Consider the following 27865-nt stretch of genomic DNA (forward strand, 5'->3'; position numbering starts at 1 on the left):
TTACCACGGCTACGGGCTGTTCCGTCAAGACGCAATTGCTATTATAAACTGGTTACCAACGTAGTAGTAAAAAGTATTGTTTTGTCATACCCATGGTATATGGTCTGATATACCACGGCTGTCAGCCAATCAGCATTCAGGGCTCGATCCACCCAGTTTATTATAGCCCTTTACTCACACTGTTGTTGTGGAGTAATAACACACACTTCATGTTAAACGAAACACACTTTATTAAAAAATATCACCACATTCATCAACATCCTATTATTAGTCCCTGGGTCCTTCATGGGGAGATAAACTGTGCTCTTCAGACAGGGACATCAGCTATTGCTGAGTAGGTGGTGAAAATTGAAACACTACTCTATTTCTAGCTTTCTCTTTCACACTCTCTCTCACACACACAATCACTCAGGTGTAGGGGTCAGCACATCCGAGTTGGGGGGTCAGGGTGAGAGGTCAGTGGACTATAGAGTTAAGGGGTTCAGCGCGGATGTTCCCCAGGTCCAGCGAAGAATCTGTGTCCTCGTCAATCTCCCCAATCACAGCTCTGCAAAATAGAGGAGAGCAGTTGGGCCTGGGTGTATTACTGTGTGTTGAAGTCTGACCCCCCCCCCCAAAGTGGCCAGTTAAAGTGCTCATTCCCCTCACGGTTTCAGAAATGTTGTCGACACTCAGTCTCTTCACCAATCCAAGTGCATGATGGGGAGTGAACGGGCGCAGTGAGAGGTCATAAGGGGTCGTTTGGGTGAAAGGTGAGAGTTCCGCCAGAGGTCGACATGATACTTACACGTTGTCTCCTCTGACGATGTATAGTCCCAGGACCACCTGCTCCACACCCTGAGAGGAACTGAACACACGCTCATGACTCTCATCCAGAATCAGGTTGATGGTCTGGTCAAAGCCCTTCAGGGTGCCCTGAACACACACAGTCAGTTCAACGGTCCAATCAAAACAGTACACACACAATCAGATCAACGGTCCAATCAAAACAGTACACACACAATCAGATCAACGGTCCAATCAAAACAGTACACACAGATCAACGGTCCAATCAAAACAGTACACACAGATCAACGGTCCAATCAAAACAGTACACACAGATCAACAGTCCAATCAAAACAGTACACAATCAGATCAACAGTCCAATCAAAACAGTACACACAGATCAACGGTCCAATCAAAACAGTACACAGTCAGATCAACGGTCCAATCAAAACAGTACACAAAGATCAACGGTCCAATCAAAACAGTACACACAGATCAACGGTCCAATCAAAACAGTACACACAGATCAACGGTCCAATCAAAACAGTACACAGTCAGATCAACGGTCCAATCAAAACAGTACACACACACACAGATCAAGTCGGTCCAATCAAAACAGTACACACAGATCAACGGTCCAATCAAAACAGTACACACAGATCAACGGTCCAATCAAAACAGTACACACAGATCAACGGTCCAATCAAAACAGTACACACAGATCACACGGTCCAATCAAAACAGTACACACACAATCAGATCAACGGTCCAATCAAAACAGTACACACAGATCAACGGTCCAATCAAAACAGTACACACAGATCAACGGTCCAATCAAAACAGTACTCGCAGTCAGATCAACGGTCCAATCAAAACAGTACACACAGATCAACGGTCCAATCAAACCAGCACACACAGATCAACGGTCCAATCAAACCAGTACACACAGATCAACGGTCCAATCAAACCAGCACACACACAAAATCAGGTTTATGGTCCAGTCAAAACCATTCAGACGCACAGATCTGGAGCCAAGTACGGCAGTGAAGTAGCTAGAGACATACCACTATCATCCGTCCGTCAGATGTAACGATGGCCACTGTACCTGAAACACAGCAGCTAAGGAAGACATTTGGGACACTATTTCCAACCTGGTCTCAGGGGTAGACGCCCAACCACCCTACTTTACTTTCTACTTATTGAGTAACGTTCTCTCTTATGTAACCATACTAAACGTAACATTTGAGTGGCCAGGATTTACGTTTACTATATTCCGTCTAGTCTATCACCTCGTTCAGACCCACAGCGTCAATGCGTTTTGGTGCATTCATTTTAAAAGTAAACGCTGCGCTTGCCTTGCAACATTCCGTAGCAGTGGTTCATATGCGCTGAACAAAAACGCAACATGTAAAGTGTTGGTCCCATGTTTTACGAGCTGAAATAAAAGATCCCAGAAATGTTCCATACACACTAAAAAAAGCCTATTTCCCTCAAATGTTTTGCACAAGTTTGTTTACATCCCCGTTAGTGAGAATAGCAGTGGCTCTGGATAAAGTGTTGGTCCCATGTTTTGCTAAATAAAAGACTTAAATGTAAATGTAAAATAGTGAGAATGTCTCTTTTGTCAAGACAATCCATCCACTGTACAGGATAGGCATATCAAGAAGCTGATTAAACACCACGATCATTACACGGGTGACCCTAAAAGGTCACAAAAATGTGCAGTTTTGTCAGAACAATGCCACAGATTTCTCAAGTAGAGGGAGTGTGTAATTGGCATGCTGACTGCAGGAATGTCCAATGGGGCTGTTGCCAGAGAACTTAATGTTCATTTCTCTACCATAATGTCGTTTTAGAGAATTTGGCAGTACTTCTAACCACAGACCATGTGTATGGCGTTGTGTGGGTGAGTGGTTTGCTGATGTCAACGTTGTGAACAGAGGGCCCCCCCCACGGTGGCGGTGGGGTTATGGTATGGGCAGGAATAAGCTACGGCCAACGAACACAACTGCATTTTATCGATGGCAATTTGAATGCATAGAGATACCGTGACAAAATCCTGAGGCCCATTGGTGTGCCACTCATCTTGTTTTAGCATGATAATGCACGGCCCCATGTCACAAGGACCTGTACACAATTCCTGGAAGCTGAAAATGGCCTACATTCTCAGGCATGTCACCCATTGAGCATTTTATTTGATCTTTATTGAACTAGGCAAGTCAGTTAGGCACAAATTCTTATTTTCAAAGACGGCCTAGGAACAGTGGGTTAACTGCCTTGTTCAGGGGCAGAACGACAGATTTGAACCTTGTCAGCTCGGGGATTCGATCTTGCAACCTTTCTAGTCCAACACTCTAACTAACCACTAGGCTACCTGACGCTCTAACCACTAGGCTGCCTGGCTCTAACCACTAGGCTACCTGACGCTCTAACCACTAGGCTACCTGACGCTCTAACCACTAGGCTACCTGACGCTCTAACCACTAGGCTACCTGACGCTCTAACCACTAGGCTACCTGACGCTCTAACCACTAGGCTACCTGACGCCCCAATCGAGGCATATGAGACCAGGCTGCTATTTCATGAGAAGCTGCACATGCAGCAATACTGTTGAGCCAAATCCGTAGTTAGCTTGCTATTATAAACTTGGTGGTTCAAGCCCTGAATGCTGATTGGCTGAAAGCCGTTGTATATCAGAGAGTATACCACTGGTATGACAAAACATGTATTTTTACTGTTCTAATTACATTTGTAAACAGTTTATAATAGCAATAAGGCACCTCGGGGGTTTGTGGTATATTGCCAATATACCACAACTAAGGGCTGTATTCAGGCACTCAGCTTTGAGTCGTGCTAAATATACCATAGCCGTGGTATATTGGCCATATACCACACCTCGGGCCTTATTGCTTAAATAACACATTTGGATGAACATGTACCCATGTTTGGCTTCCAAAATAATTTGTATTATATTTTATCTAACTAGCGCACAGTTACATGTCATTCTACTAAAAAGCCATATGCGATGCTATTGCTAGCAAAGCTCAATCTAGCAGGCCAAAGCACCCACGCATCAATAATCACGCGATTCATCAGCAAAAGTCCCATTCAGTGACTGTACCAGGATGACTTTAGTTCAAAGGATACGGTTGATGTAGCTCTCGAGGGCAGTCGACATGGTGACAACAAAAAACTCGTTCAAATCCGCCGGGTTTATTTGGAAAACACAAACGTAGCTCCACCGTAGATCACAAAATCGGCGTGCAGGCACAAACCGGAAACAGCATCAGACCAGACTAGATGATTGCAGACCCACTAATGATTTTGGTGTCCAGAAGATGGCGCCGAATCCACAGAAAATGAGTGTCGCGCCGTTCTTTATACCCCTCAGTGGTGTCGCCCTACCGATCCATGAGTTTACCAGACCGCCCTTTCTAGAGATAATAGGCTTGTTCGACCTTGGATCATAATTAATTACTGATTATTATTTGTAGATCAGTCAGTCACCATTTACCCACAATGCATCATGGATTTGATGTTCTCCAGCCAAAGGGACCAGGGTTCTGGTCTTGAAGCATGGTTTCAACTGCTCCTACAGTTTTGTTTCGGTACTGCAGTTTAACTGACACCCGGCACAGAAAAAAAAGTCAGATTAGAAAATGTATTAATAAGACACTTTAGTCATAAACTTTGTGCACAAAACAGCCATTTCATTATTTGAATGATTTTCCCCCAGTGCTCACAGTTGAAGACAGTTGTCCTGTTGGAGAGCATTAACATAATGTATCATTGGTCAATTGTGACTGACTGATCTACAAATAATGAGTCGTTATTTATGATGCAAGGTGATTTGTAGATCAGTCAGGCAGCAGTCACCTGCAATATCAAACAAGTCCATTAACATGTTAATATTCATCCAATGTCTGCTGTTTTCGGATGATGTAATCGCTACTCCTTTTGCATATTGAGTACTAGTGCACATGTGATGTTGGTCTGTATAAACCGCATACAACCTGGTCATATGGATGCAGTCTCTAGCGCTCATTATACCTCAGTGTCTCCAACACCGCTTCTGTTTCTATGGCATACTGCACCTGGGCAGGCTGCTGAGACCCATATTGCACCTGGGCAGGCTGCTGAGACCCATACTGCACCTGGGCAGGCTGCTGAGACCCATACTGCACCTGGGCAGGCTGCTGAGACCCATACTGCACCTGGGCAGGCTGCTGAGACCCATACTGCACCTGGGCAGGCCTGGACCCATACTGCACCTGGGGCTGCTGAGACCCATACTGCACCTGGGCAGGCTGCTGAGACCCATACTGCACCTGGGCAGGCTGCTGAGACCCATACTGCACCTGGTCAGGCTGCTGAGACCCATACTGCACCTGGGCAGGCTGCTGAGACCCATACTGCACCTGGGCAGGCTGCTGAGACCCCCACCTGGGCAGGCTGCTGAGACCCATACTGCACCTGGGCAGGCTGCTGAGACCCATACTGCACCTGGGCAGGCTGCTGAGACCCATACTGCACCTGGGCAGGCTGCTGAGACCCATACTGCACCTGGGCAGGCTGCTGAGACCCATACTGCACCTGGGCAGGCTGCTGAGACCCATACTGCACCTGGTCAGACTGCTGGACCCATACTGCACCTGGTCAGACTGCTGAGACCCATACTGCACCTGGGCAGGCTGCTGAGACCCATACTGCACCTGGGCACCTGGACCCATACTGCACCTGGGACTGCTGAGACCCATACTGCACCTGGGCAGGCTGCTGAGACCCATACTGCACCTGGGCAGGCTGCTGAGACCCATACTGCACCTGGGCAGGCTGCTGAGACCCATACTGCACCTGGGCAGGCTGCTGAGACCCATACTGCACCTGGGCAGGCTGCTGAGACCCATACTGCACCTGGGCAGGCTGCTGAGACCCATACTGCACCTGGGCAGACTGCAGGCTGCTGAGTCCCATACTGCACCTGGGCAGGCTGCTGAGACCCATACTGCACCTGGGCAGGCTGCTGAGACCCATACTGCACCTGGGCAGGCTGCTGAGACCCATACTGCACCTGGGCAGGCTGCTGAGACCCATACTGCACCTGGGCAGGCTGCTGAGACCCATACTGCACCTGGGCAGGCTGCTGAGACCCATACTGCACATGGGCAGGCTGCTGAGACCCATACTGCACCTGGGCAGGCTGCTGAGACCCATACTGCACCTGGGCAGGCTGCTGAGACCCATACTGCACCTGGGCAGGCTGCTGAGACCCATACTGCACCTGGGCAGGCTGCTGAGACCCATACTGCACCTGGGCAGGCTGCTGAGACCCATACTGCACCTGGGCAGGCTGCTGAGACCCATACTGCACCTGGGCAGGCTGCTGAGACCCATACTGCACCTGGGCAGGCTGCTGAGACCCATACTGCACCTGGGCAGGCTGCTGAGACTCATACTGCACCTGGGCAGGCTGCTGAGACCCATACTGCACCTGGGCAGGCTGCTGAGACCCATACTGCACCTGGGCAGGCTGCTGAGACCCATACTGCACCTAGGCAGGCTGCTGAGGCTCACTGGAGTGACTTCATTAGAATCTTTCTCTCTGAAATACATTAGCATGAACGTACATGATTGGTTGTCAAAACGGCAGTTACTTGACATAAATAACATTTTCGGGATTTAAACGTTTTTATTTCTCACTTCATTACAAATGTATATGACATTAAATAAGGTAATGTGACAGACAGGGCTGTTGTTGTTATCAAATGCACTGGACTGCTTAAAACAGCAGTGTTAAGGTCTCCTATATCTCATGTGGTTAAAGACAACAGTCCCTGTCAGGAAGTGAGAGGGGAGCCTCCTGATATACCCATCCACACCATGTGGTACTACTAGATCTCCTCCACAAGAAGACAGAAGTCTGTGCTGTCAGTCAATAGACAAATAATGTCCTCTACATGAGCAGTTCATTTAAACACATCCTTCAGGCTCCAGTCGAGGTCTCTCCCTGCGTTTAGACCAGGAGTGGTGAGTTGATATGGAACAGGTGCTGAGCTTGTAGACAGAGGATCGGCAAAGTAAACAAAACTGGGATTAAACGGGATGGGACAGGAGTATTCAGGAATGACAGCGGTCTATTCCAGGTTTCTGGGATACGGTGTAGTTCATTGGTAGTGGTTGCTCTTTGCCAGCTATAGCCCGTCCTAGCCTGGTCACAGATCTGTTAGTGCTGCCTTGCTCAACTCCTACGGCCAATCGGCATCACAAAGACCATAGGAGTTGTCAAAAACACATCTGGGACCATGCTACTGTTCTTCCTCCCATCTCCCCTCACTTTCCCGGCCAGGAGGCCCTGAGGTTGAGCAGGATGAGGACGTCGCAGGGGCCAGGCGGTAGACCCCCAGCTCGTTGAGGGCTGACGTAGGGCTGGGCTTGCCGTCCGGGGTCCCTGGTTGCTCCTCGTCTTCCTCAGCCTGCCTCAGGACGTCTCGTAGAAGAAGAGCCGAGCCCACATTCAGACACAGGATGACGCAGGCCTCCTTCACACTGAGAGAGGGAGACATGACCAATCATTTTTTACCTAGAAATGATTTGACAAGAAATTCAAGCAGGACATTTAATAACCTAAGGAACTACAAACTGTCGGTCTCTTCTAAAGATTATGGTCCAATGGACAATGTTTTCAGGTGATATTGTCAGCAGAATTGCCATTGTATGTAATGGCCCACTCACTGTTTGAAGAAGTTCTCAGGCCTCTTGCAGTAGTGTCCAAACAGAGGGAAGAGGTTTCTTGTCATGTCGGGTGGAGCTGGGCTGCACCCCCTCGTTGAAGTGGTTATACAGAATCACCTAAGGGAGACAGGTAGCAGATCCATAAGTTAATAGAGATGTGATTACCCCCAAAAAAACATTCTCTATTGCTTCATCCTATTTTCTTACGTCTGTATTTTATCATTAGAATTAGTCAGTAGCCAATGTAGTTTTAATGTATTTGAGAACAGATGTGTCTAATGATGTGTGACAATCTGATTATCTTCTTTTAAGTCTCTCCAGACAGTAGTATCTGAGAAATCACTAAAAGTTCAAATATTTAATGAAGTCAACTATCTGATTCATTCCCATTGTAGCAGGTCAGCAGTGTGACTCACATTCTGGTAGAGGAAGAGGTCCAGCCTCTCAGCCAGGTCCTGCCAGCCCATCTGGAAGAGAGGCAGACACAGCATCTGCTGCAGCTGGAGCAGGTGGTCCCTGAGACAGAGCATCAGAGGACAGGCTAGACTGGACAGGGACATGGTGGCCTGGTCACACTGGGACGGCAGAGACAACCACCTGGGAGGAGAAGGATACACGTTGGTGTCATTCTAGTTTTCAACATTTTGTTGTTCAATTGGTTATATGGCGGCTGTAGGTGATGATCTGAGCTCAAGAAATCACATTTCATTCCTACTGTCCAGGCGTGTTACAGGACAAAGATATTTGTCACAAAGTGCTTACAATCAGCCTGGGCCTAAACACCAAGCAAAGCAAGGTGACAGTGGGTGTCTAGTGTTTAAAACTCCAAAGATAGGACTACATCTTGAGAGGAACTAGATTGAACAGAAAGAACCCTTCCTCTAAGAGAAGAGTGTCTCCATTGACCTGTCCCTGGAGTAGGGCTGAGCCTTCTTCTGTACGTCCCTCATGACAGCCTCCAGTAACCTGCCCAGCATGTCTCCTCTCAGCCTCTCCAGCAGCCCCAGGAGCCCCTCAAACAGAGACCCCTCCAGAGAGGCCAGACGGCCGGACTCAGTGACCCCCAGTGGCCCCAACAGCTCCTCCTCCCCCAGGGCCACAGCAGACTGCTGCAGCTGCAGGAAGAACTGAGGAAGAACAGAGGACAGAGAAAAGAACATTGAACAGCCTTGAAGAAGCCCTCTGGAGCAGTGCAGTAAAAGGAGGGAACATACAGCAGAGTGAAGGTGTTAATATGTGGCTTTTTCTGTCCCCTTAACTACTTCTGAACGGACAACACATGTACATTCAGACAGACTGACAGATTGACAGACAGGCAGGCAGACTGACAGACAGGCAGGCAGACTGACAGACAGGCAGACTGACAGACAGGCAGGCAGGCAGACAGACAGTCAGGCAGACTGACAGATTGACAGACAGGCAGGCAGACAGTCAGGCAGACTGACAGACAGACAGGCAGACTGACAGACAGGCAGGCAGACACAGTCAGGCAGACTGACAGATTGACAGACAGGCAGGCAGACAGATTGACAGACAGGCAGGCAGACTGACAGACAGGCAGGCAGGCAGACAGACAGTCAGGCAGACTGACAGATTGACAGACAGGCAGGCAGACAGACAGATTGGCAGACAGTCAGGCAGACTGACAGATTGACAGACAGGCAGGCAGACAGACAGATTGGCAGACAGTCAGGCAGACTGACAGATTGACAGACAGGCAGGCAGACTGACAGATTGGCAGACAGTCAGGCAGACTGACAGATTGACAGACAGGCAGGCAGACAGACAGATTGACAGACAGGCGGGCAGCATGTGCCAAAGCAGCAGCTACTCTTCCTGGGGTCCAGTGAAATGAAGGCAGTTTATACAACTGTAATACATTACAATACATTCACAGATTTCACAACACACTGTGTTCCCTCAGGCCCCTACTCCACCACTACCACATATCTACAGTACTAAATCCATATGTATATATAGTGTGTGTGTGTGTGTGTGTGTGTGTGTGTGTGTGTGTGTGTGTGTGTGTGTGTGTGTGTGTGTGTGTGTGTGTGTGTGTGTGTGTGTGTGTGTGTGTGTGTGTGTGTGTCTGTGCCAATGTTTGTGTTGCTTCACAGTCCCCGCTGTTCCATAAGGTGTTTTTTTTATCTATTTTTAAACCTAATTTTACTGCTTGCGTCAGATACTTGATGTGGAATAGAGTTCCATGTAGTCATGACTATGTAGTACTGTGGAATAGAGTTCCATGTAGTCATGGCTCTATGTAGTACTGTGGAATAGAGTTCCATGTAGTCATGGCTCTATGTAGTACTATGGAATAGAGTTCCATGTCGTCATGGCTGTATGTAGTACTGTGGAATAGAGTTCCATGTAGTCATGGCTGTATGTGGTACTGTGGAATAGAGTTCCATGTAGTCATGGCTGTATGTGGTACTGTGGAATAGAGTTCCATGTAGTCATGGCTCTATGTAGTACTGTGGAATAGAGTTCCATGTAGTCATGGCTCTATGTAGTACTATGGAATAGAGTTCCATGTAGTCATGGCTCTATGTAGTACTATGGAATAGAGTTCCATGTAGTCATGGCTGTATGTGGTACTGTGGAATAGAGTTCCATGTAGTCATGGCTCTATGTGGTACTGTGGAATAGAGTTCCATGTAGTCATGGCTCTATGTAGTACTATGGAATAGAGTTCCATGTAGTCATGGCTGTATGTGGTACTATGGAATAGAGTTCCATGTAGTCATGGCTGTATGTAGTACTGTGGAATAGAGTTCCATGTAGTCATGGCTCTATGTAGTACTATGGAATAGAGTTCCATGTAGTCATGGCTGTATGTAGTACTATGGAATAGAGTTCCATGTAGTCATGGCTCTATGTAGTACTGTGGAATAGAGTTCCATGTAGTCATGACTGTATGTAGTACTGTGGAATAGAGTTCCATGTAGTCATGACTCTATGTAGTACTGTGGAATAGAGTTCCATGTCGTCATGACTCTATGTAGTACTGTGGAATAGAGTTCCATGTCGTCATGACTGTATGTAGTACTGTGGACTGTGGAATAGAGTTCCATGTAGTCATGACTGTATGTAGTACTGTGGAATAGAGTTCCATGTAGTCATGACTCTATGTAGTACTGTGGAATAGAGTTCCATGTAGTCATGACTGTATGTAGTACTGTGGAATAGAGTTCCATGTAGTCATGACTCTATGTAGTACTGTGGAATAGAGTTCCATGTAGTCATGACTCTATGTAGTACTGTGTGCCTCCCATAGTCTGTTCTGGACTTGGGGACTGTGAAGAGACCTCTTGTGGCTTGTCTTGTGGGGTATGTATGGGTGTCCGAGCTGTGTGCCAGTAGTTTAGACAGACAGCTCGGTGCATTCAACATGTCAATACTCTCATAAATAAAAGTAGTGATGAAGTCAATCTCTTCTCCACTTTCAGCCAGGAGAGATTGACCTGCATATTATTAATGTTAGCTCTCTGTGTACATCCAAGGTCCAGCCGTGTTGCCCTGTTCTGAGACAAATGCAATTTTCCTAAGTCCTTTTTGTGGCACCTGAGCACACGACTGAACAGTAGTCAAGGTATGACAAAACTAGGGCCTGTAGGACCTGCCTTGTTGATAGAAGGTAGAAACTACCTGCCTTGTTGATAGTGTTGTTAAGAAGGTAGAAACTAGGGCCTGTAGGACCTGCCTTGTTGATAGTGTTGTTTAGAAACTAGATAGGTAGGTAGAAACTAGGGCCTGTAGGACCTGCCTTGTTGATAGTGTTGTTAAGAAGGTAGAAACTAGGGCCTGTAGGACCTGCCTTGTTGATAGTGTTGTTAAGAAGGTAGAGGGCCTGTAGGACCTGCCTTGTTTATTATAGACAGACTTCTCCCCATCTTAGCTACTTCTGCATCAATATGTTTTGTATAGCAACAGCGTGATGACTCCGAGGGGCCACGTACCACGTTGTCTCCCCAGTCCCCCAGCACGGTGGAGATGTAGTTGGCAGCGTTCAGAATAGCACAGTATCTAGCGCCCAGCGGTTACGGGACTCTTCCTTCATCACCTGGGTGAGGCGGATACGGAAGTCGTCCACCAACTCTCTCTGTAGCGCCAGGAAACGCAGCTGGGCACGAGGGCAGGGGAGGGCACGGTAGCGGTCTGGTAGGGGGAGTATTAGAGATTGAGGGGAGAGAGAGGATAGAGGGAGGTGGAGGAGAGAGAGATAGAGTGCAGTTAGTCAGAGGCTGCCCCAACAGCAGGTTGTCCCTCTACGACAAACAGAGGGACAAGACAGACAGAGTGAGACAGTGAGACAGAGGCAGAGAGAGAGGCAGAGAGAGAGAGGCAGAGGCAGAGAGAGAGGCAGAGAGAGAGAGGCAGAGAGAGAGAGGCAGAGAGAGAGAGAGAGGCAGAGAGAGAGAGAGGCAGAGAGAGAGAGGCAGAGAGAGAGAGATAGAGATAGAGAGAGAGAGGCAGAGAGAGAGAGGCAGAGAGAGAGAGAGAGGCAGAGAGAGGCAGAGAGAGAGAGAGAGGCAGAGAGAGAGAGGCAGAGAGAGAGAGGCAGAGAGAGAGAGAGAGAGAGAGAGAGAGAGAGCAACGTAAAACACCAAATAATGCAGCAGAGCAGAGGCAGAGAGAGCCATCACAAACAGAGAGGCAGAGAGACTGGTCCTGGGGCTCTGTTCACAAACACAAACACACCCTACAGAGAGGACAACAGCACAATTAGACCCAACCAAATCAGAGAAAACAAAAAAGATAATTACTTAACACATTGGAAAGAATTAACAAAAAACAGAGCAAACTAGATGCTATTTGGCCCTACACAGAGAGACAGCGGCAGAATACCTGACCACTGTGACTGACCCAAAAATTAAGGAGCTTTGAGAGACTCAGTGAGAGAGAGAGTAGGCAGATCAAGAGAAGAAGGCTATGTGTACTGCCCACAAAATTAATAGCTGCACTTCCTAACCTCCTGCCCAATGTGACCATATTAGAGAGATTTCCCCCAGATCACACAGATCCACAAAGAATTCGAAAACATATCCAATTTTGAAAAACTCCCATACCTACTGGGTGAAATTCCACAGGTGCCATCACAGCAGCAAGATTTGTGACCTGTTGCCACGAGAAAAGGGCAACCAGTGAAGAACAAACACCATTGTAAATACAACCCATATTTATGCTTATTTATTTTATCTTGTGTCCTTTAATTATTTGTACAGTGTATGTGTATATATATATATATATATATGTATATATATATACATTTGTAATGTCTTTACTGTTTTGAAACTGTTGTATGTGTAATGTTTACTGTTAATTTTTGTTGTTTTTCACTTTATATATTCACTTTGTATGTTGTCTACCTCACTTGCTTTGGCAATGTTAACACATGTTTCCCATGCCAATAAACCCTTGAATTGAATTGAATTGAATTGAGAGGCAGAGAGAGAGAGTGATAAAGTAGTTAATAATCCTACCAGTGATGACCAGCAGTAAGGTCATGAAGGTCTCAGCGCAGTCTGGAGCCTTGAGTTCGTCCATGTCACTGATGTCTTTGTACTGGGAGCTCCAAGCCCCCTCAGCAGACAGCATGGCATCCACCTTCTCTATCGCCACTACAGAGAGACACACAGTTGGGATGAGCACACATCACACATTCACTAAATCACATACACTGACATAAACGGAGTCTAACAGAGAAGTCTCTTTAGTCTCTTAAATCTCTTTAGTCAGTCCCAAATGGCTTCCTACCCCTTCACTTCACCCAAACCCTTCAATGTTTGCAGATCTGTAAGGTAGAAGCGATATGGCGGAAGCTCTGCCAGTACACTGCTTATACCTATCCAGCCCCTTCAGATCTGCGGAAATTGGAGGGTTAGGGCCAAGGGGAAAGAGTAGGGAACGATGAGAGATGCTCCACTGCTGCCTCTCTCACTCACTCTTCCTCTCCACAGTGAGCCACTTCTGCAGCACGACCTCCTCCAGCAGTACATGCAGCACTCCGGGCAGGGTGCTGGGGTAGGAGTGGGTGGTGCGCAGCTCCCTCTCAAACTGCAGGATCTCATCCACCAGGTGGCAGAAGAGAGAGTCGTCGTAGAGCAGCCGTGGAGCATCCAACGCTAGCTTCTCCTGGGCCAGGGTGAGTAGACCGCGACACAGCTCCACCTGGTGGGGACGTGAGGGATGACATGAGATACTTCAATAGCTATAACCATTATATTTTATTATATTCATATATATATGCTTATATCCTCTCATATGACTGTGGAACATCAAGAGCTGCTACGATTGACAGATGACTGCAATGGACTCAGCTTGACTTTCAGATTTGAATCTTGGGGGTGAACAAATACTTCAATGGCACATGAACTCAGGATTCTAGATGATTATATAGCGGCTGATCCTCTAACCTTGGCGTTGACGTTAGCTCCATTTCTGTCCAGAATGGGCTGGATCTTCTCCTCCATGAAGTTGGAGCTGTTACCCATCCACATCAGGACCTGGGTCAGGAACCACTCAGGCTGCATGGAGACAGAGATGGAGGTTATTATTATTGTCATTGTCTGTCTGTGTTTGAGACGCGCTCTGTGTGTGTGTGTGTGTGTGTGTGTGTGTGTGACATGCTCTCTCTCTCTCTGTGTGTGTGTGTGTGTGTGTGACATGCTCTCTCTGTGTGTGTGTGTGTGTGTGTGTGTGTGTGTGTGTGTGTGTGTGTGTGTGTGTGTGATTATTTTTGTCTCTCTCTGTGTGTGTGTGTGTGTGTGTGTGTGTGTGTGTGTGTGTGTGTGTGTGTGTGTGTTGCTCAAACCTTGTTGAGTGAATTGGTCTGACGGTTTCCAGTGAAGTGGTATCGAAACCTCTTGCTCAGAGGAAGCAACATGATCTGGACAGGAAGAGACAGGGGTGTCGTCGGGGGCAACCCTACACGGGACACAGAGGTTGGCTTCTCTGATATGAGATCATCACTGAGAAACAGGTTAAAGAAACTGGCCAGGTATTCATCTCAGTACAATATCAACATCAATATCAGTCAATATCTTAGGAAGTGTGTGAGGAACAGTATGTCTGTGACTGGGAATGTATGAAGTATGAAGCTAGTGTATGAAGAAGTGTGCAGAGTGGAAATAATGCACTGTGTCTATAACCCAGTCCTGTCTATAACCTAGTCCTGTCTATAACCCAGTCCTGTCTATAACCCAGTAGTGTCTATAACCCAGTCCTGTCTATAACCTAGTAGTGTCTATAACCCAGTCCTGTCTATAACCCAGTAGTGTCTATAACCCAGTCCTGTCTATAACCTAGTAGTGTCTATAACCCAGTCCTGTCTATAACCCAGTAGTGTCTATAACCCAGTCCTGTCTATAACCCAGTAGTGTCTATAACCCAGTCCTGTCTATAACCTAGTAGTGTCTATAACCCAGTCCTGTCTATAACCAGTAGTGTCTATAACCCAGTCCTGTCTATAACCCAGTCCTGTCTATAACACAGTCCTGTCTATAACCAGTCCTGTCTATAACCTAGTCCTGTCTATAACCCAGTCCTGTCTATAACCTAGTAGTGTCTATAACCCAGTCCTGTCTATAACCTAGTAGTGTCTATAACCCAGTCCTGTCTATAACCCAGTAGTGTCTATAACCTAGTCCTGTCTATAACCCAGTCCTGTCTATAACCTAGTAGTGTCTATAACCCAGTAGTGTCTATAACCCAGTAGTGTCTATAACCCAGTAGTGTCTATAACCTAGTCCTGTCTATAACCCAGTCCTGTCTATAACCTAGTAGTGTCTATAACCCAGTAGTGTAGTGTCTATAACCCAGTCCTGTCTATAACCTAGTAGTGTCTATCAGTAGTGTCTATAACCCAGTCCTGTCTATAACCTAGTCCTGTCTATAACCCAGTCCTGTCTATAACCTAGTAGTGTCTATAACCCAGTCCTGTCTATAACCCAGTCCTGTCTATAACCCAGTCCTGTCTATAACCCAGTCCTGTCTATAACCCAGTCCTGTCTATAACCCAGTCCTGTCTATAACCTAGTAGTGTCTATAACCCAGTCCTGTCTATAACCCAGTCCTGTCTATAACCCAGTCCTGTCTATAACCCAGTCCTGTCTATAACCTAGTAGTGTGTATAACCCAGTCCTGTCTATAACCTAGTAGTGTCTATAACCCAGTCCTGTCTATAACCCAGTCCTGTCTATAACCTAGTAGTGTCTATAACCCAGTCCTGTCTACAACCCAGTCCTGTCTATAACCCAGTCCTGTCTATAACCCAGTCCTGTCTATAACCTAGTGTCTATAACCTAGTAGTGTCTACAACCCAGTAGTGTCTACAACCCAGTAGTGTCTACAACCCAGTCCTGTCTACAACCCTGGTCCTTCTGTAGCACAGTTGGTAGAGCATGGCGCTTGTAACGCCAGGGTAGTGGGTTCGATTCCCGGGACCACCCATACGTAGAATGTATGCACACATGACTGTAAGTCACTTTGGATAAAAGCGTCTGCTAAATGGCATATATATTTATATATATTTAACCCAGTCCTGTCTATAACCCAGTCCTGTCTATAACCTAGTAGTGTCTACAACCCAGTCCTGTCTATAACCCAGTCCTGTCTACAACAGTATTAGGGTGAAGGACTGTATTAGGGTGAAGGATACGAGGTCTGTAGAGACAGGAGCTGGGCCACCAGTAGCTCCAGCTGGCTGTGGAGCTCCTGAGCGTTGGCAGGGGGGGAGAGAGACTGAGTGGGAGGAGAGATGAGCGGCCAGTGGAGCTGGATCAGCAACTCCTCAAAATCACTGCCAGACAGAGGAGGAGGAGGAGGAGTTACAAATCACATTCAGGTCTGAGGTAGCTTGACTTTGGATCATCATAATAACTGTGAATCACCAAGGCCGGTCCTGGAGAGATACCGTGTGTCTCTTACTTGTTCTGGCCCAACACAAATACACCTGGTCAACTAATCATTTAGACTGAATTAGATGGGTTAGTGCCAGGCTGGAACAAAGGCCTGCATGGCCAGTTGCTCTCCAGGACCAGGGTTTCTGACCACTGATCTAAACAGAGATCCTAATAACTAGCACAGAGTTCTCCATCGCCAGTCCTTCTGCTCCGGCCCGCTAACACAACACACTGCCTGGCCTGTCTGACCCACTCAGACACACATACCCAGCCAGTCTGTCCTTAATGATCTTGTGCCAGAAGCATAGTGTCTCTCTGAGGAAGGCCTGGAGATGAGAGCAGCCAGACTGCTTTAGGCCCACATCTAGACTGGCCATGCTGCCCACCGCCACCACTGCCTCCCATATACTGTTGGTGATCAGACACTGCTGGATGCTGTCACTGTGGGAGGAGAGAACGGCAGTTAGCGGAACAACTTAACATACAGTAGGATACCATTTTGTGTGTGTGTGTATTCCAATCAGGATCCTATCTTTGAATAGTGTCAAATATATTGTCCAACTGCAAGAAGATGAAAATATATTGTCCAACTGCAAGAAGATGAAAATATATTGTCCAACTGCAAGAAGATGAAAATATATTGTCCAACTGCAAGAAGAAGAAGAAAATAATAATACTGTTGCTCACCTGAGTTCTTCAATGCGTGACAGACACTGCAGGTATTTCATGTGTTTCTCTGTGTTGTCCAGCTGTTCCAGGGTCTGTCCCAGGCTGTCTGCCCAGGGCTGGGCGCCCTGCAGGTGCTGTATCAGGGTGTTGGACAGGACCCTCTCCCGCTGGAGCAAACCTTCCAGAGACACACGGGACTCCTCGGCAGCAGACAGCGCTGCTGACACCCGCAGCGGCACCGAACTGGACACCGTCAGAACCTGAGAAGGTGGGTGGAGGAAGACCTGTCAGCAAGGGAAATGCACGCCCTTAAACTAGCTAGCAAGGTTAGCTATATATCATGTTTGTATTACTTACATTAACTAGCAAGGGCAGAATAATACTCGCATTATTAACGATTCTATTATTTTTCATGCAATAATTGATACAGCATTGAAAGCTGATGTGAGTGTGCAACATGAAGTTAACAACGCGCTTGCTAACTACCTGCTCCTCCAGCAACTTGTTTTCCGCTGTCAGTTTCTCCAGGAGCGCGCTAACTTTCTTCAGCGACTTCAGATCCACTCCGATTTCTTTCTCTATCAATTCGACAACGTAGTCGGGGAGAGCTCCCTCCCCGATTCTGTTTCGGAGTCTTCATAATTTGTCGATATAGGGCTTTGTAGATCAGAATCGTCACTTTGGCCGTTTTGCTGCTCTGCAAGAGGGCGCCGCCATCTTTCTTCTGTGTCTCTTCCACGTCAACAGCACGCAGATGTAAACACAGCACCGAACACAGCCGTCAACGTCTATACACCCCCTCCAGTGGTGACAGTTAGTACTGCGGGACCTGTCACGGGTAAACACTTGGGACATTTCCAACTATAACACAATCCACGCTTCCTTCCATCCTCCATTCATTGGTTCATGTAACCAGTGATATCATAAGTGGAGTGATGATAGCTTCAGACAATTTACCGTTGATGTGTTATTTCAGTGATTATTAAAGGGAATTAGGAAGGATGTTTCCAAAACAAGACCCTCTTCAGTGTTTGAGTGTCATGTTGACAATCAAGACCTCACAGGAAACAACTGGACATACTGTATGTGCTCAGTTATGTAGTTGTTGAACTAATCTGTTACCCAGAACGGAACAGTTACTCTCTTATTCTGTCCTATTCTACTGTATCTTAGTCTATGCAGCTCTGACATTGCTTGTCCACATATTTATATATTCTTAATTCATTTACATAATTCCATCCCTTTACTTTAGATTGTGTATATTGTTAGATATTACTAGTTAGATATTACTGCACTGTTGGAGCTAGAAACACAAGCATTTCCCTACACCCTCAATAACATCTACTATACACGTGTATGTGAAAAATGAAATGTGATTTGATTATATCTCAAACATATTATAACATTTGTACGCTCCCTTATCCTTCATTCGTACATCTGTTTCCTGTGAATGGGAATATGCTTGAGTCTGTTCTGTTACTATCATATGCTTGAGTCTGTTCTGTTCCATATGCTTAGTCTGTTCTGTTACTATCATATGCTTGAGAGTCTGTTCTGTTCCATTACTATCATATGCTTGAGTCTGTTCCATTACTATCATATGCTTGAGTCTGTTCCATTACTCTCATATGCTTGAGTCTGTTCCATTGCTATCATATGCTTGAGTCTGTTCCATTGCTATCATATGCTTGAGTCTGTTCTGTTACTCTCATATGCTTGAGTCTTTTGTTACTATCATTGAGTCTGTTATTACTATATGCTTGAGTCTGTTCTGTTCCTTATGTTGGTCTTTTCCATTGCTATCATATGCTTGAGTCTGTTCCATTACTATCATATGCTTGAGTCTGTTCAATTACTATCATATGCTTGAGTCTGTTCCATTGCTATCATATGCTTGAGTCTGTTCCATTACTCTCATATGCTTGAGTCTGTTCCATTACTATCATATGCTTGAGTCTTTTCCATTGACATTATCATATGCTTGGAGTCTGTTCCATTACTATCATATGCTTGAGTCTGTTCCATTACTATCAGTCTGTTCCATTGCTATTGAGTCTGTTCCATTACTATCATATGCTTGAGTCTGTTCCATTACTATCATATGCTTGAGTCTGTTCCATTGCTATCATATGCTTGAGTCTGTTCATTACTATCATATGCTTGAGTCTTTTCCATTACTATCATATGCCTGACTCTGTTCTGTTCCATTACTATCTTCCTCTGTACAAAATGTGCTCCAGATGTTTTGTGGGGTTGCATTGACATTGACATTGTAACACTTGGCCCTTCTCTGGATCCCTAGAGACCCAATGGGGTTGCTTCTCAAATAGCACTCTATTCCCTATATAGTGCACTACTTTTTGACCAGGGCCTATAGAGCATTAGGGAATAGGGTGCCATTTTGGACGCAAGTGGTGAGGTCATAGTTGTCCAGAAATGGCTGATTATGTGATTTCATGTTCACTCAGGCCTCCTTGCTCTGGACTGGACCTCTGGAGTCTGGGTTCCTGTAGTAGATGCTTTGTTCTGCCAAGACAACAGATAGAAGAGCAGACAATAAGTGCTTTATGAGTTCTTAACTCTCTCTCTCTTTAATGGGGTGTTGTTGGCATGAGAAACATATGTTTTCATTGTCAAAGCAAGTGAAATAAACAATAAAGAAAGTGAGAAGAAACAAAAAACAACTTCAACAACAAACGATTAGAAATAAACAGTAAAAACAAAGGTTTCATAAAGATACAGACATTTCAAGAGTTATATTATCATATATGTCCAGGGTTTTAATGAGCAAATAGTTGTAGTACGAATAGTTGGGGAAGATAAATTAACAGATTAATATTCACAATGTTGTTTGTGCTCCACTGGTGCCGTTTTCTCAGGGCAACTGGCCACAAAACTTACTGTCTGGTTTCACATCTCTCTCTAACTTCCGGGAGAGCCCATTTAAATAAAATATAAGTCAAGTCCCTCCCTTTATGGCTGCCTAAGCTCTAACCATCAGTGACATAATGTTCATGCTCGTCCCTCCAATGTCACAAACCCATTCAGCATGTCAACACACTCTCATGTTGAGAAGAAGAAGAAACAGTTAAAGGAATCAGAAATCTATTTTCTGGACTTAAAGATCTTGGGCTTCAGCAAGACCAACTCTGAAGTGAACTGCTTATCCAAACTGTTGTTTTATTATAACCAAATATAGAAATGGGAAGAATACTTATCTGCGTAAAACGGACGTTCATTTTCGTCTGTGTCTTGATCGGGGTAAGTTATCGTCCAGTATTTTGACCTGTTAATATACGAGTTGATAAACCATTTTTTTAGAGGAGCAACGTTTTTAATACAGGCAAATGTTTTGTAATTATTGTCGGTTATTTTTGTAACTTCTGCGCGCGGTGGGGTCTTCAAGCAGTGAGAGTTGCAGTTTACACGCGACGGAATAAAGAGCAGTGCCACTTTCATCAACACTAATGAGCGAGTTGTTCTATAGCGCGGCATTTAAAGAAGCACTCAAATTAAATATACATGTATATAATGTTGCAATTAGGCTACTGGGTTTTGCTCAGTATAATCCTCGCGCTGCTAAATGTTTTAAAGTCATGAGTTATGTTTATTCTCATCTTCAAATAGGCCTACTGACCTTAGTTATCACGTTTTTGGCAGAATATTAGGATAGTCAATAACTGTTATTAGATTTTTATAAACAGCTGACTAAGTAAATATTTCAGCTATTCATTTCTTAGTAATGTATAATTTCTTAGTATATTTATAAATTAGGTATAATATATGTAAATACAATTTACTGTCTGCTTACAAACCATTTGTAGATGGCGTTGGTCAAATGCATTATGGAAGTTATGAAGAAATGGATCCCTCAACTCCTCTGAAACAAATGATTGTATCAACCTTTACTGTGCATTATCAGTAGAATTCTCAGTATAATTCCTGTACATTGTAATGATTGTATCAACCTTTACATTATCAGTAGAATTCTCAGAATAATACCCTGTACATTGTAATGATTGTATCAACCTTTACTGTGCATTATCAGTATAATTCTCACTATAATACCCTGTACATTGTAATGATTGTATCAACCTTTACTGTGCATTATCAGTAGAATTCTCACTATAATACCCTGTACATTGTAATGATTGTATCAACCTTTACTGTGCATTATCAGTAGAATTCTCAGTATAATACCCTGTACATTGTAATGATTGTATCAACCTTTACTGTGCATTATCAGTAGCACCATTTTCAGTATAATACCCTGTACATTGTAATGACTGTATCAACCTTTACTGTGCATTATCAGTACAATTCTCACTATAATACCCTGTACATTGTAATGATTGTATCAACCTTTACTGTGCATTATCAGTATAATTCTCAGAATAATACCCTGTTACATTGTAATGACTGTATCAACTCTTTACTGTGCATTATCAGTAGCAATTCTCAGAATAGGAGTACCCTGTACATTGTAATGACTGTATCAACCTTTACTGTGCATTATCAGTAGAATTCTCAGAATAATACCCTGTACATTGTAATCATTGTATCAACCTTTACTGTGCATTATCAGTAGAATTCTCTGGGATAATACCCTGTACATTGTAATGACTGTATCAACCTTTACTGTGCATTATCAGTTGGAATTCTCAGTATAATACCCTGAAGGAGAAGAAATGATTGTATCTACCTTTACTGTGCATTATCGTAGAATTCTCACTATAATACCCTGATCCCACATTGTAATGATTGTATCTACCTTTACTGTGCATTATCAGTAGAATTCTCACTATAATACCCTGTACATTGTGATTGTATCTACCTTTACTGTGACATTTATCTGTAGAATTCTCAGTATAATACCCTGTACATTGTAATGATTGTATCTACCTTTACTGTGCATTATCAGTAGAATTCTCACTATAATACCCTGTACATTGTAATGATTGTATCTACCTTTACTATTGCATTATCAGTATAATTCTCACTATAATACCCTGTACATTGTAATGATTGTATCTACCTTTACTGTGCATTATCAGTAGAATTCTCAGTATAATACCACTGTACATTGTAATGATTGTATCTACCTTTACTTGCATTATCAGTAGAATTCTCAGAATAATACCCTGTACATTGTAATGACTGTATCAACCTTTACTGTGCATTATCGGTAGAATTCTCCAGTATAATACCCTGTACATTGTAATGATTGTATCATGTGTTGTATTCTCTTCAGATCATCAGCTCCCTCTTGTTGGCCATCACCTTATTTGGACATGGGTACTTCCACCAATCAGAAGAAGTAATTATGTTTTTTATAGCTCCTATTACATTGACTAATTATATCATATTGATTTCATTATAATAATTCTGTGTCCATCTAGCCTGGTTCCAGATCTGTTTGTGCTGTCTTTCCAACTCCTAAGTGTTTAGCATGATACAACCATAGGAGTTGGCTGACTAAAGCGGTGGTAGGCTAGAATCCAACAGTATCATTGTAGGCATTATGATTCTAAACCCACAGTTTCCTATCATTTGTCTGGCTTGTCTTCCTATGCACAGATAGAGGGCGATTCTGCCTGGGATAGTAGTTATGTATGTCCTAGAAGCAGCAACCTGGTCCTGTCAATCTTTGGTGTCTATGGTGCTCCAAGGAGAAGAAATGGTTTGTGGTTCTGGTATAGCCTGCCGAGAAATGTCTCAAAGTGTTAGCCTGATCCCAGATCTGTTGGTTTGTCTTGGATAATATCATAGGAGTTGGTTAAAAGGAACCACAAGCTTTCATAGGTTCTCATGTTCTGACTTCACTGAACTGCAAACTGTTCCTTTCTGATAGGTAATAGCATGCCATACAACTCAACTGGAACCAGTCAACACTTTCCCCATGACATGTTTCCCTTAAAGCGGGAAAGGTTTGAATGAACCTTTAGTATTGATTTTTGAGACAACCCCTGTATGTGTGTGTAGTTTTCTGTAAGGTATGTCACTGGCCAGCCTATACCTGTTTGTAATTGCGTGAATGGATATCAAAGCAAATCGGCTACGAGGTACAGTAGTCTTTTATGGTTATACATACACAGGTAACTGTCAAAATCATAAACACTTACATAAACTGTCTTAATAGGGTGTGAAATTGTGTCACTTCTCTTGCGTTCTGTGCAAGCAGGTCAATGTATATGCAGCAGTTTGGGCGCCTGGATAGTTGTGAACTGATGGTCGAGACCATTCTTACTATTCAATGACCGTATCTTAATTTGCCAGAATTGTACATAATTATGACATGACATTGAAGGTTGTGCAATATAACAGCAATATTTAGACTTATGGATGCCACCTGTTGGATAAAATATGGAACAATTCCGATGATTTCCTCGAAGAATAAACGTTTTGATTTTCGAAATGAAGTTTCGGATTTGACCATAATGACTAACGTAAGGTCACCTTCTGTGTGTTTCTTATGGTTATAATTAAGCTATGTTTTGATATTTGATAGAGCAGTTTGACTCAAGCGGTGGTAGGCAGCAGCAGGCTTGTAGGCATTCATTCCCAGGGTGCCACTTTCCTGCATTTGATCCCCAGCAGCTCTTAGCTGTGCCAATTCAATGTCCCGTTGCGCTGTTTATAACTTCAAGCCTGCCAATCCCAATTCCAGGCTGGCAATACTATGTCCTATAAGCCAATTCAATAGTCAAAGGTATATGAAATACAAATGGTATTCACAGAGAAATAGTCCTATAATTCCTATAATAACTACAACCTAAAACTTCCCAGGGGAATATTGAAGACTCATGTTAATTCAATGAACCACGAGCTTTCATATGTTCCCATGTTCTGAGCAAGGAACTAAAATGTTAGCTTTTTTTACATGTCCCAGGGTGCACTTTTCTTTCTTCCCAACACTTTGTTTTGTCATTATTTAAACCAAATTGAAGATGTTTCATTATTTATTTGAGACTAAATTGATTTTATTTATGTATTATATTAAGTTAAAATAAAATGTTCATTCAGTATTGTTGTAATTGTCATTAGTGCAAATATAATATATAAAAATCGGCCGATTAATCGGTATAGGCAATTTTTTGGTTCTCCAATTCCAATGTCCCAGGCGTGAAAAATCATACCAACAGGATACATATCAACCTGTAGTTCTTTCAGGGCCTTCAGGGTATCTGCCAGAGTGGGGATATACATGGCTGTGACTTTCATTCAACCTTGAGTCAATGTTTGTTTGCTGTTCTGGTAAAGATATTTGAGAAGTTCCAATGTATGATGGTGCAATGCATCTGATTCTTGATAATTCAATGTATTGTATCTGTCCTTTCAAATTCAGAGCTGATTCCAATGCTTTCATCTGTGCTATAAATTCAATGTCCCATGGTGCCAATTCATTTCAAGATGGTGGAGTTAATGTCCCGAGAGGAACATCTAGTGATGATGCCCTGAGTGGTGCCAATTCAATGTTTAGAGTGGCTATACAATGTCCCAGACCAATTCAATGTCCCAGGATGCAATTCTTATGGTCTCTGCTTGTGCCAATTCAATGTGCCAATTCAATGTCCCAGGGTGCCGATTCAATGTCCCAGGGTGCCAATTCAATGTCCCAGGGTGCCAATTCAATGTCTCAGGGTGCCAGGGGTGTCCCAGGGTGCCGATTCAATGTCCCAGGGTGCTGATTCAATGTCCCAGGGTGCCAATTCAATGTCCCAGGGTGCCAATTCAATGTCTCAGGGTGCCATTCAATGTCCCAGTGGTGCCCATTCAATGTCCCAGGGTGCCCATTCAATGTCCCAGGGATTCAATGTCCAATTCAATGTCCCAGGGTGCCGATTCAATGTCCCAGGATGCCAATTCAATGTCCCAGGATGTCAATTCAATGTCCCAGGGTGCCAATTCAATGTCCCAGGGTGCCGATTCAATGTCCCAGGGTGCCGATTCAATGTATGTGTGTCTTTAGGGATGGTTTTCCATATTATGTAAACCAAGGCCTGGACTAAAAACACTTTCATTGGAGATTTCTCCATGGAGGGTTCTTCCAGGACGAGGCCTTAACTATACCTGGTAAATCATGTTTTTAAAATGTCTGTTGTGCTGTTGTTCTGTTTCCTTCACTTTCAGTTAAAATGCTGTGGGCTCGTACAAGGCTACCAAGACTGGGGCACAGACATCCCCCTCTCCTGTCTCTGTTCTGATGAGGACTCAACAGACTTTAAATGTGTGAGTCTGCTGTGTTAAATAAGTTAACTTGTTGCTTTTGTTATGTGTGTGATGAGGAGGATGGGTTTCAGTGTGTCAGTCTGTGTTAAATAAGTCAACTTGTTGCTTTTGTTATGTGTGTGATGAGGAGGATGGGTTTCAGTGTGTCAGTCTGTGTTAAATAAATTATCAGTCAAATATGAAAATGGAAATCTCTTGTCTTTTTTTAAGAGCAATACATTTTTTATTTAAAAAAAAAATACAAAACAGATGATGAGGACAGTGACAAGACAACCATAAATAAACTGAGGAAGATGTACATGACAATACTCTAAAAGACCAACAAATACCATAGAACACATTTGGCCCCAGACACATAATGGATGCCATGCTGCAGCCTAGTAAGAAATCATGCAGCTAAAGTAAAGCACTGTTTTAAACCTTGTCACATTCTATTTCAGGTTGCTCCTGGTAACAATACAAGATTTGTTATTCACTATCCCAACAGTGATATGTCTGAGGATGATGACCACAAGGGATTAATGGATGAACACATTCTGGTATATAAAGAGGTAAAATCATGTCATTCCACTACACCAGGGATGGGCAACTGGCGGCCATTTAGAAGGCCCTCGATCAATTAGGCCATGTCAATTAGTTAGCCCATAGCCTAACCCATGTCAGTTAATATCTTTTAGATTGCTAAATTTGTTTACCAGTCAGCTATCTAAACCTGTTATCATGGTCGAATTACCGCCCATGGAGTCCCCATTGATGTTGTTAGTCAGTCTCACTCTCATGTCATATTAAAAACTGTATACATTTCTCACCACCCTATGGCAAAATGTGTAGAATTGCAGCAAACTTGCTTTTAAAACGGCAAGATTTTCTCTACACCCCATGTCAAAATGTGTAGAATTGCACGAAATGAACTCTAAAATTTAAAAAATTATCTCTGCTGTCAGAAGGTGCAACTAAAAGTTTATTTTTTAATTTTGCGCAAAATGTCTTGCAGTGCTCATTGATACAATAAACAGCTATATGTTCAAGATCTGATATGATACAGAGTGGATACTCTTGTTTTTTACAAACTCTTTATTTTTCATTTTCAGCCATGTCTTCCCATCTTAATCTCTTTCGTGGGCTATGACATCATCCTGATAATAGGAACATTAGTAGCACTTAAAGCATTATGGGTATGTATTTCAGATCGATGTCCGTACTATTTCACCATTTCAGGGTTGGTGTCCATTCAGTTTTTTAAATTCAATAAATAGAAAGTCAATTTTCTAATTGAAAATTGTCCGTCATTTTTCATGTGAATTTTTCAATTCAGGAAGTGAATTTCAATTACCCGAATTGAAAACTTTAGTAGTATTTGTTTATTATAATTATTACTGATGTGGCAGCTAAAATCTGAATTGCAGTACACAGTACATACAAGTAAACAAGAACAATTAAAACATCTGAAAGTCAGGATGCTAACTGAAGGATGGATGAATCGACCCCAACACTGTACCATAGTGATTTTCACCGTACCTTTTGAGTGTAGGCCTTTTAGATTGAACCATCATCTATCACACTCAGCATCTGGTCACCTGCTCCGTCAATCCTGACTGAACCGTTACTGTGTGTCTGGTCCTCAGGATGTTGGGTTGCCATCACAATACTCTCTGCCTGCCACCTAATATAATAATATAATAATATATGCCATTTCTTTTATCCAAAACTTACAGTCATGTGTGCATACATTCAGATGAGAAGAACCCACTAGGTTGATGCTCTACCAACTGAGCTACACCACGTGATCTTCACCTCTCAACCACCTCAATACAGGGAGCTGTGTGACACAGCAGAGAGTGTCTGAAATGAAATGGTCCTCTTGTGAAGGAGACTCAATGCACTAGTCCTGAGTGCCAGTCTGTTTGTGCCATCATGACAACTCCTGTCACTCATTTGTGTCAAGCCAAACATGACAATGGGTGACAAAGAGTTGACTTGGCAATGACAGACTGGCACGATGGCCTTTATTTAACTAGGCAAGTCAGTTACAAACAACTTTCTTATTTACAATGACGGCCTACTGGGAACAGTGGGTTAAACTGCCTTGTTCAGGGGCAGAACGACAGTTGGCATTGGCAAGACCACAAACACCACAAACAGATCTGGGATCAGGTTAGCAATGCACTCATATTATGTACATACTCATAACACACATGAAAGGACAACTCAGGACATTATTAGACATCTCTACTGTGTTGTCCAAAGTGTTACTGTTCAACCATTTAACCGTTGAAGTGCCTAAGTGTTGGATTACAGTGTCTTGAATAAAGGGACAATCATCTTTTTTAACATTATGGTCCTTCTTTATTTGACAACCATTTCTTCCAATGACTTTTTGTCCTTTGTCCTTTGTCCCCATCCTTATTTCATTTTCTGCCTTCCTCTTTTCCTCCTGCTTTTCCTCTCTCCTCTCATCCTCCTCTCTCTTCCTCTCTCCTCTCATCCCTCCTCTCTCTTCCTCTCTCCTCTCTTCCTCTCCTCCTGCTCTCTCCTCTCATCCTCCTCCTCTCTCTTCCTCTCTCCAC

At 43.9% G+C, this 27865-nt stretch overlaps 1 protein-coding gene, 1 long non-coding RNA gene and 2 pseudogenes across 3 annotated transcripts; 1 reads left to right on the top strand and 3 right to left on the bottom strand.

Annotated features, from left to right (window-relative positions):
* Nucleotides 1-212: 212 nt before the first annotated feature.
* Nucleotides 213-4078, bottom strand: LOC127919846 (U6 snRNA-associated Sm-like protein LSm8). Its single transcript, XM_052503703.1, has 4 exons — nucleotides 3913-4078; nucleotides 1830-1870; nucleotides 788-915; nucleotides 213-547 (listed from the first exon to the last, which is right to left on the bottom strand). The coding sequence occupies exons 1-4, from the start codon at nucleotides 3941-3943 to the stop codon at nucleotides 457-459; spliced, it is 291 nt and encodes a 96-aa protein (XP_052359663.1). The 5' UTR covers nucleotides 3944-4078; the 3' UTR covers nucleotides 213-456.
* A 2695-nt stretch (nucleotides 4079-6773) lies between these two features.
* On the bottom strand, nucleotides 6774-17924 carry LOC127919857 (RAD50-interacting protein 1-like; annotated as a pseudogene).
* LOC127919851 (uncharacterized) lies at nucleotides 14476-15729 on the bottom strand. Of its 2 annotated transcripts, XR_008104270.1 has the most exons (4): nucleotides 15362-15729; nucleotides 15038-15241; nucleotides 14768-14903; nucleotides 14476-14733 (listed from the first exon to the last, which is right to left on the bottom strand). It is a non-coding gene; the product is annotated as an uncharacterized LOC127919851 (long non-coding RNA). The 2 variants fall into 2 exon arrangements; XR_008104269.1 differs by lacking the exon at nucleotides 14476-14733 and having other exon boundaries at nucleotides 14745-14903.
* Nucleotides 17925-20120: 2196 nt separating the features above from the next.
* LOC127919847 (uncharacterized) lies at nucleotides 20121-27332 on the top strand (annotated as a pseudogene).
* Nucleotides 27333-27865: the final 533 nt, after the last annotated feature.

Source organism: Oncorhynchus keta, unplaced genomic scaffold, assembly GCF_023373465.1.
Source record: "Oncorhynchus keta strain PuntledgeMale-10-30-2019 unplaced genomic scaffold, Oket_V2 Un_contig_1770_pilon_pilon, whole genome shotgun sequence".
NCBI lineage: Eukaryota > Metazoa > Chordata > Actinopteri > Salmoniformes > Salmonidae > Oncorhynchus > Oncorhynchus keta.

Excerpts from the sequence above, each read along its gene's own strand:
- LOC127919846 (XM_052503703.1), bottom strand. The coding sequence starts at position 3,943 with ATGTCGACTGCCCTCGAGAGCTACATCAACC. Across the intron at positions 916-1,829 it reads CTGACGGACGGATGATAGTG|GGCACCCTGAAGGGCTTTGA; the intron begins GTATGTCTCTAG and ends GTGTGTGTTCAG. Across the intron at positions 548-787 it reads ATCGTCAGAGGAGACAACGT|AGCTGTGATTGGGGAGATTG; the intron begins GTAAGTATCATG and ends TCTATTTTGCAG.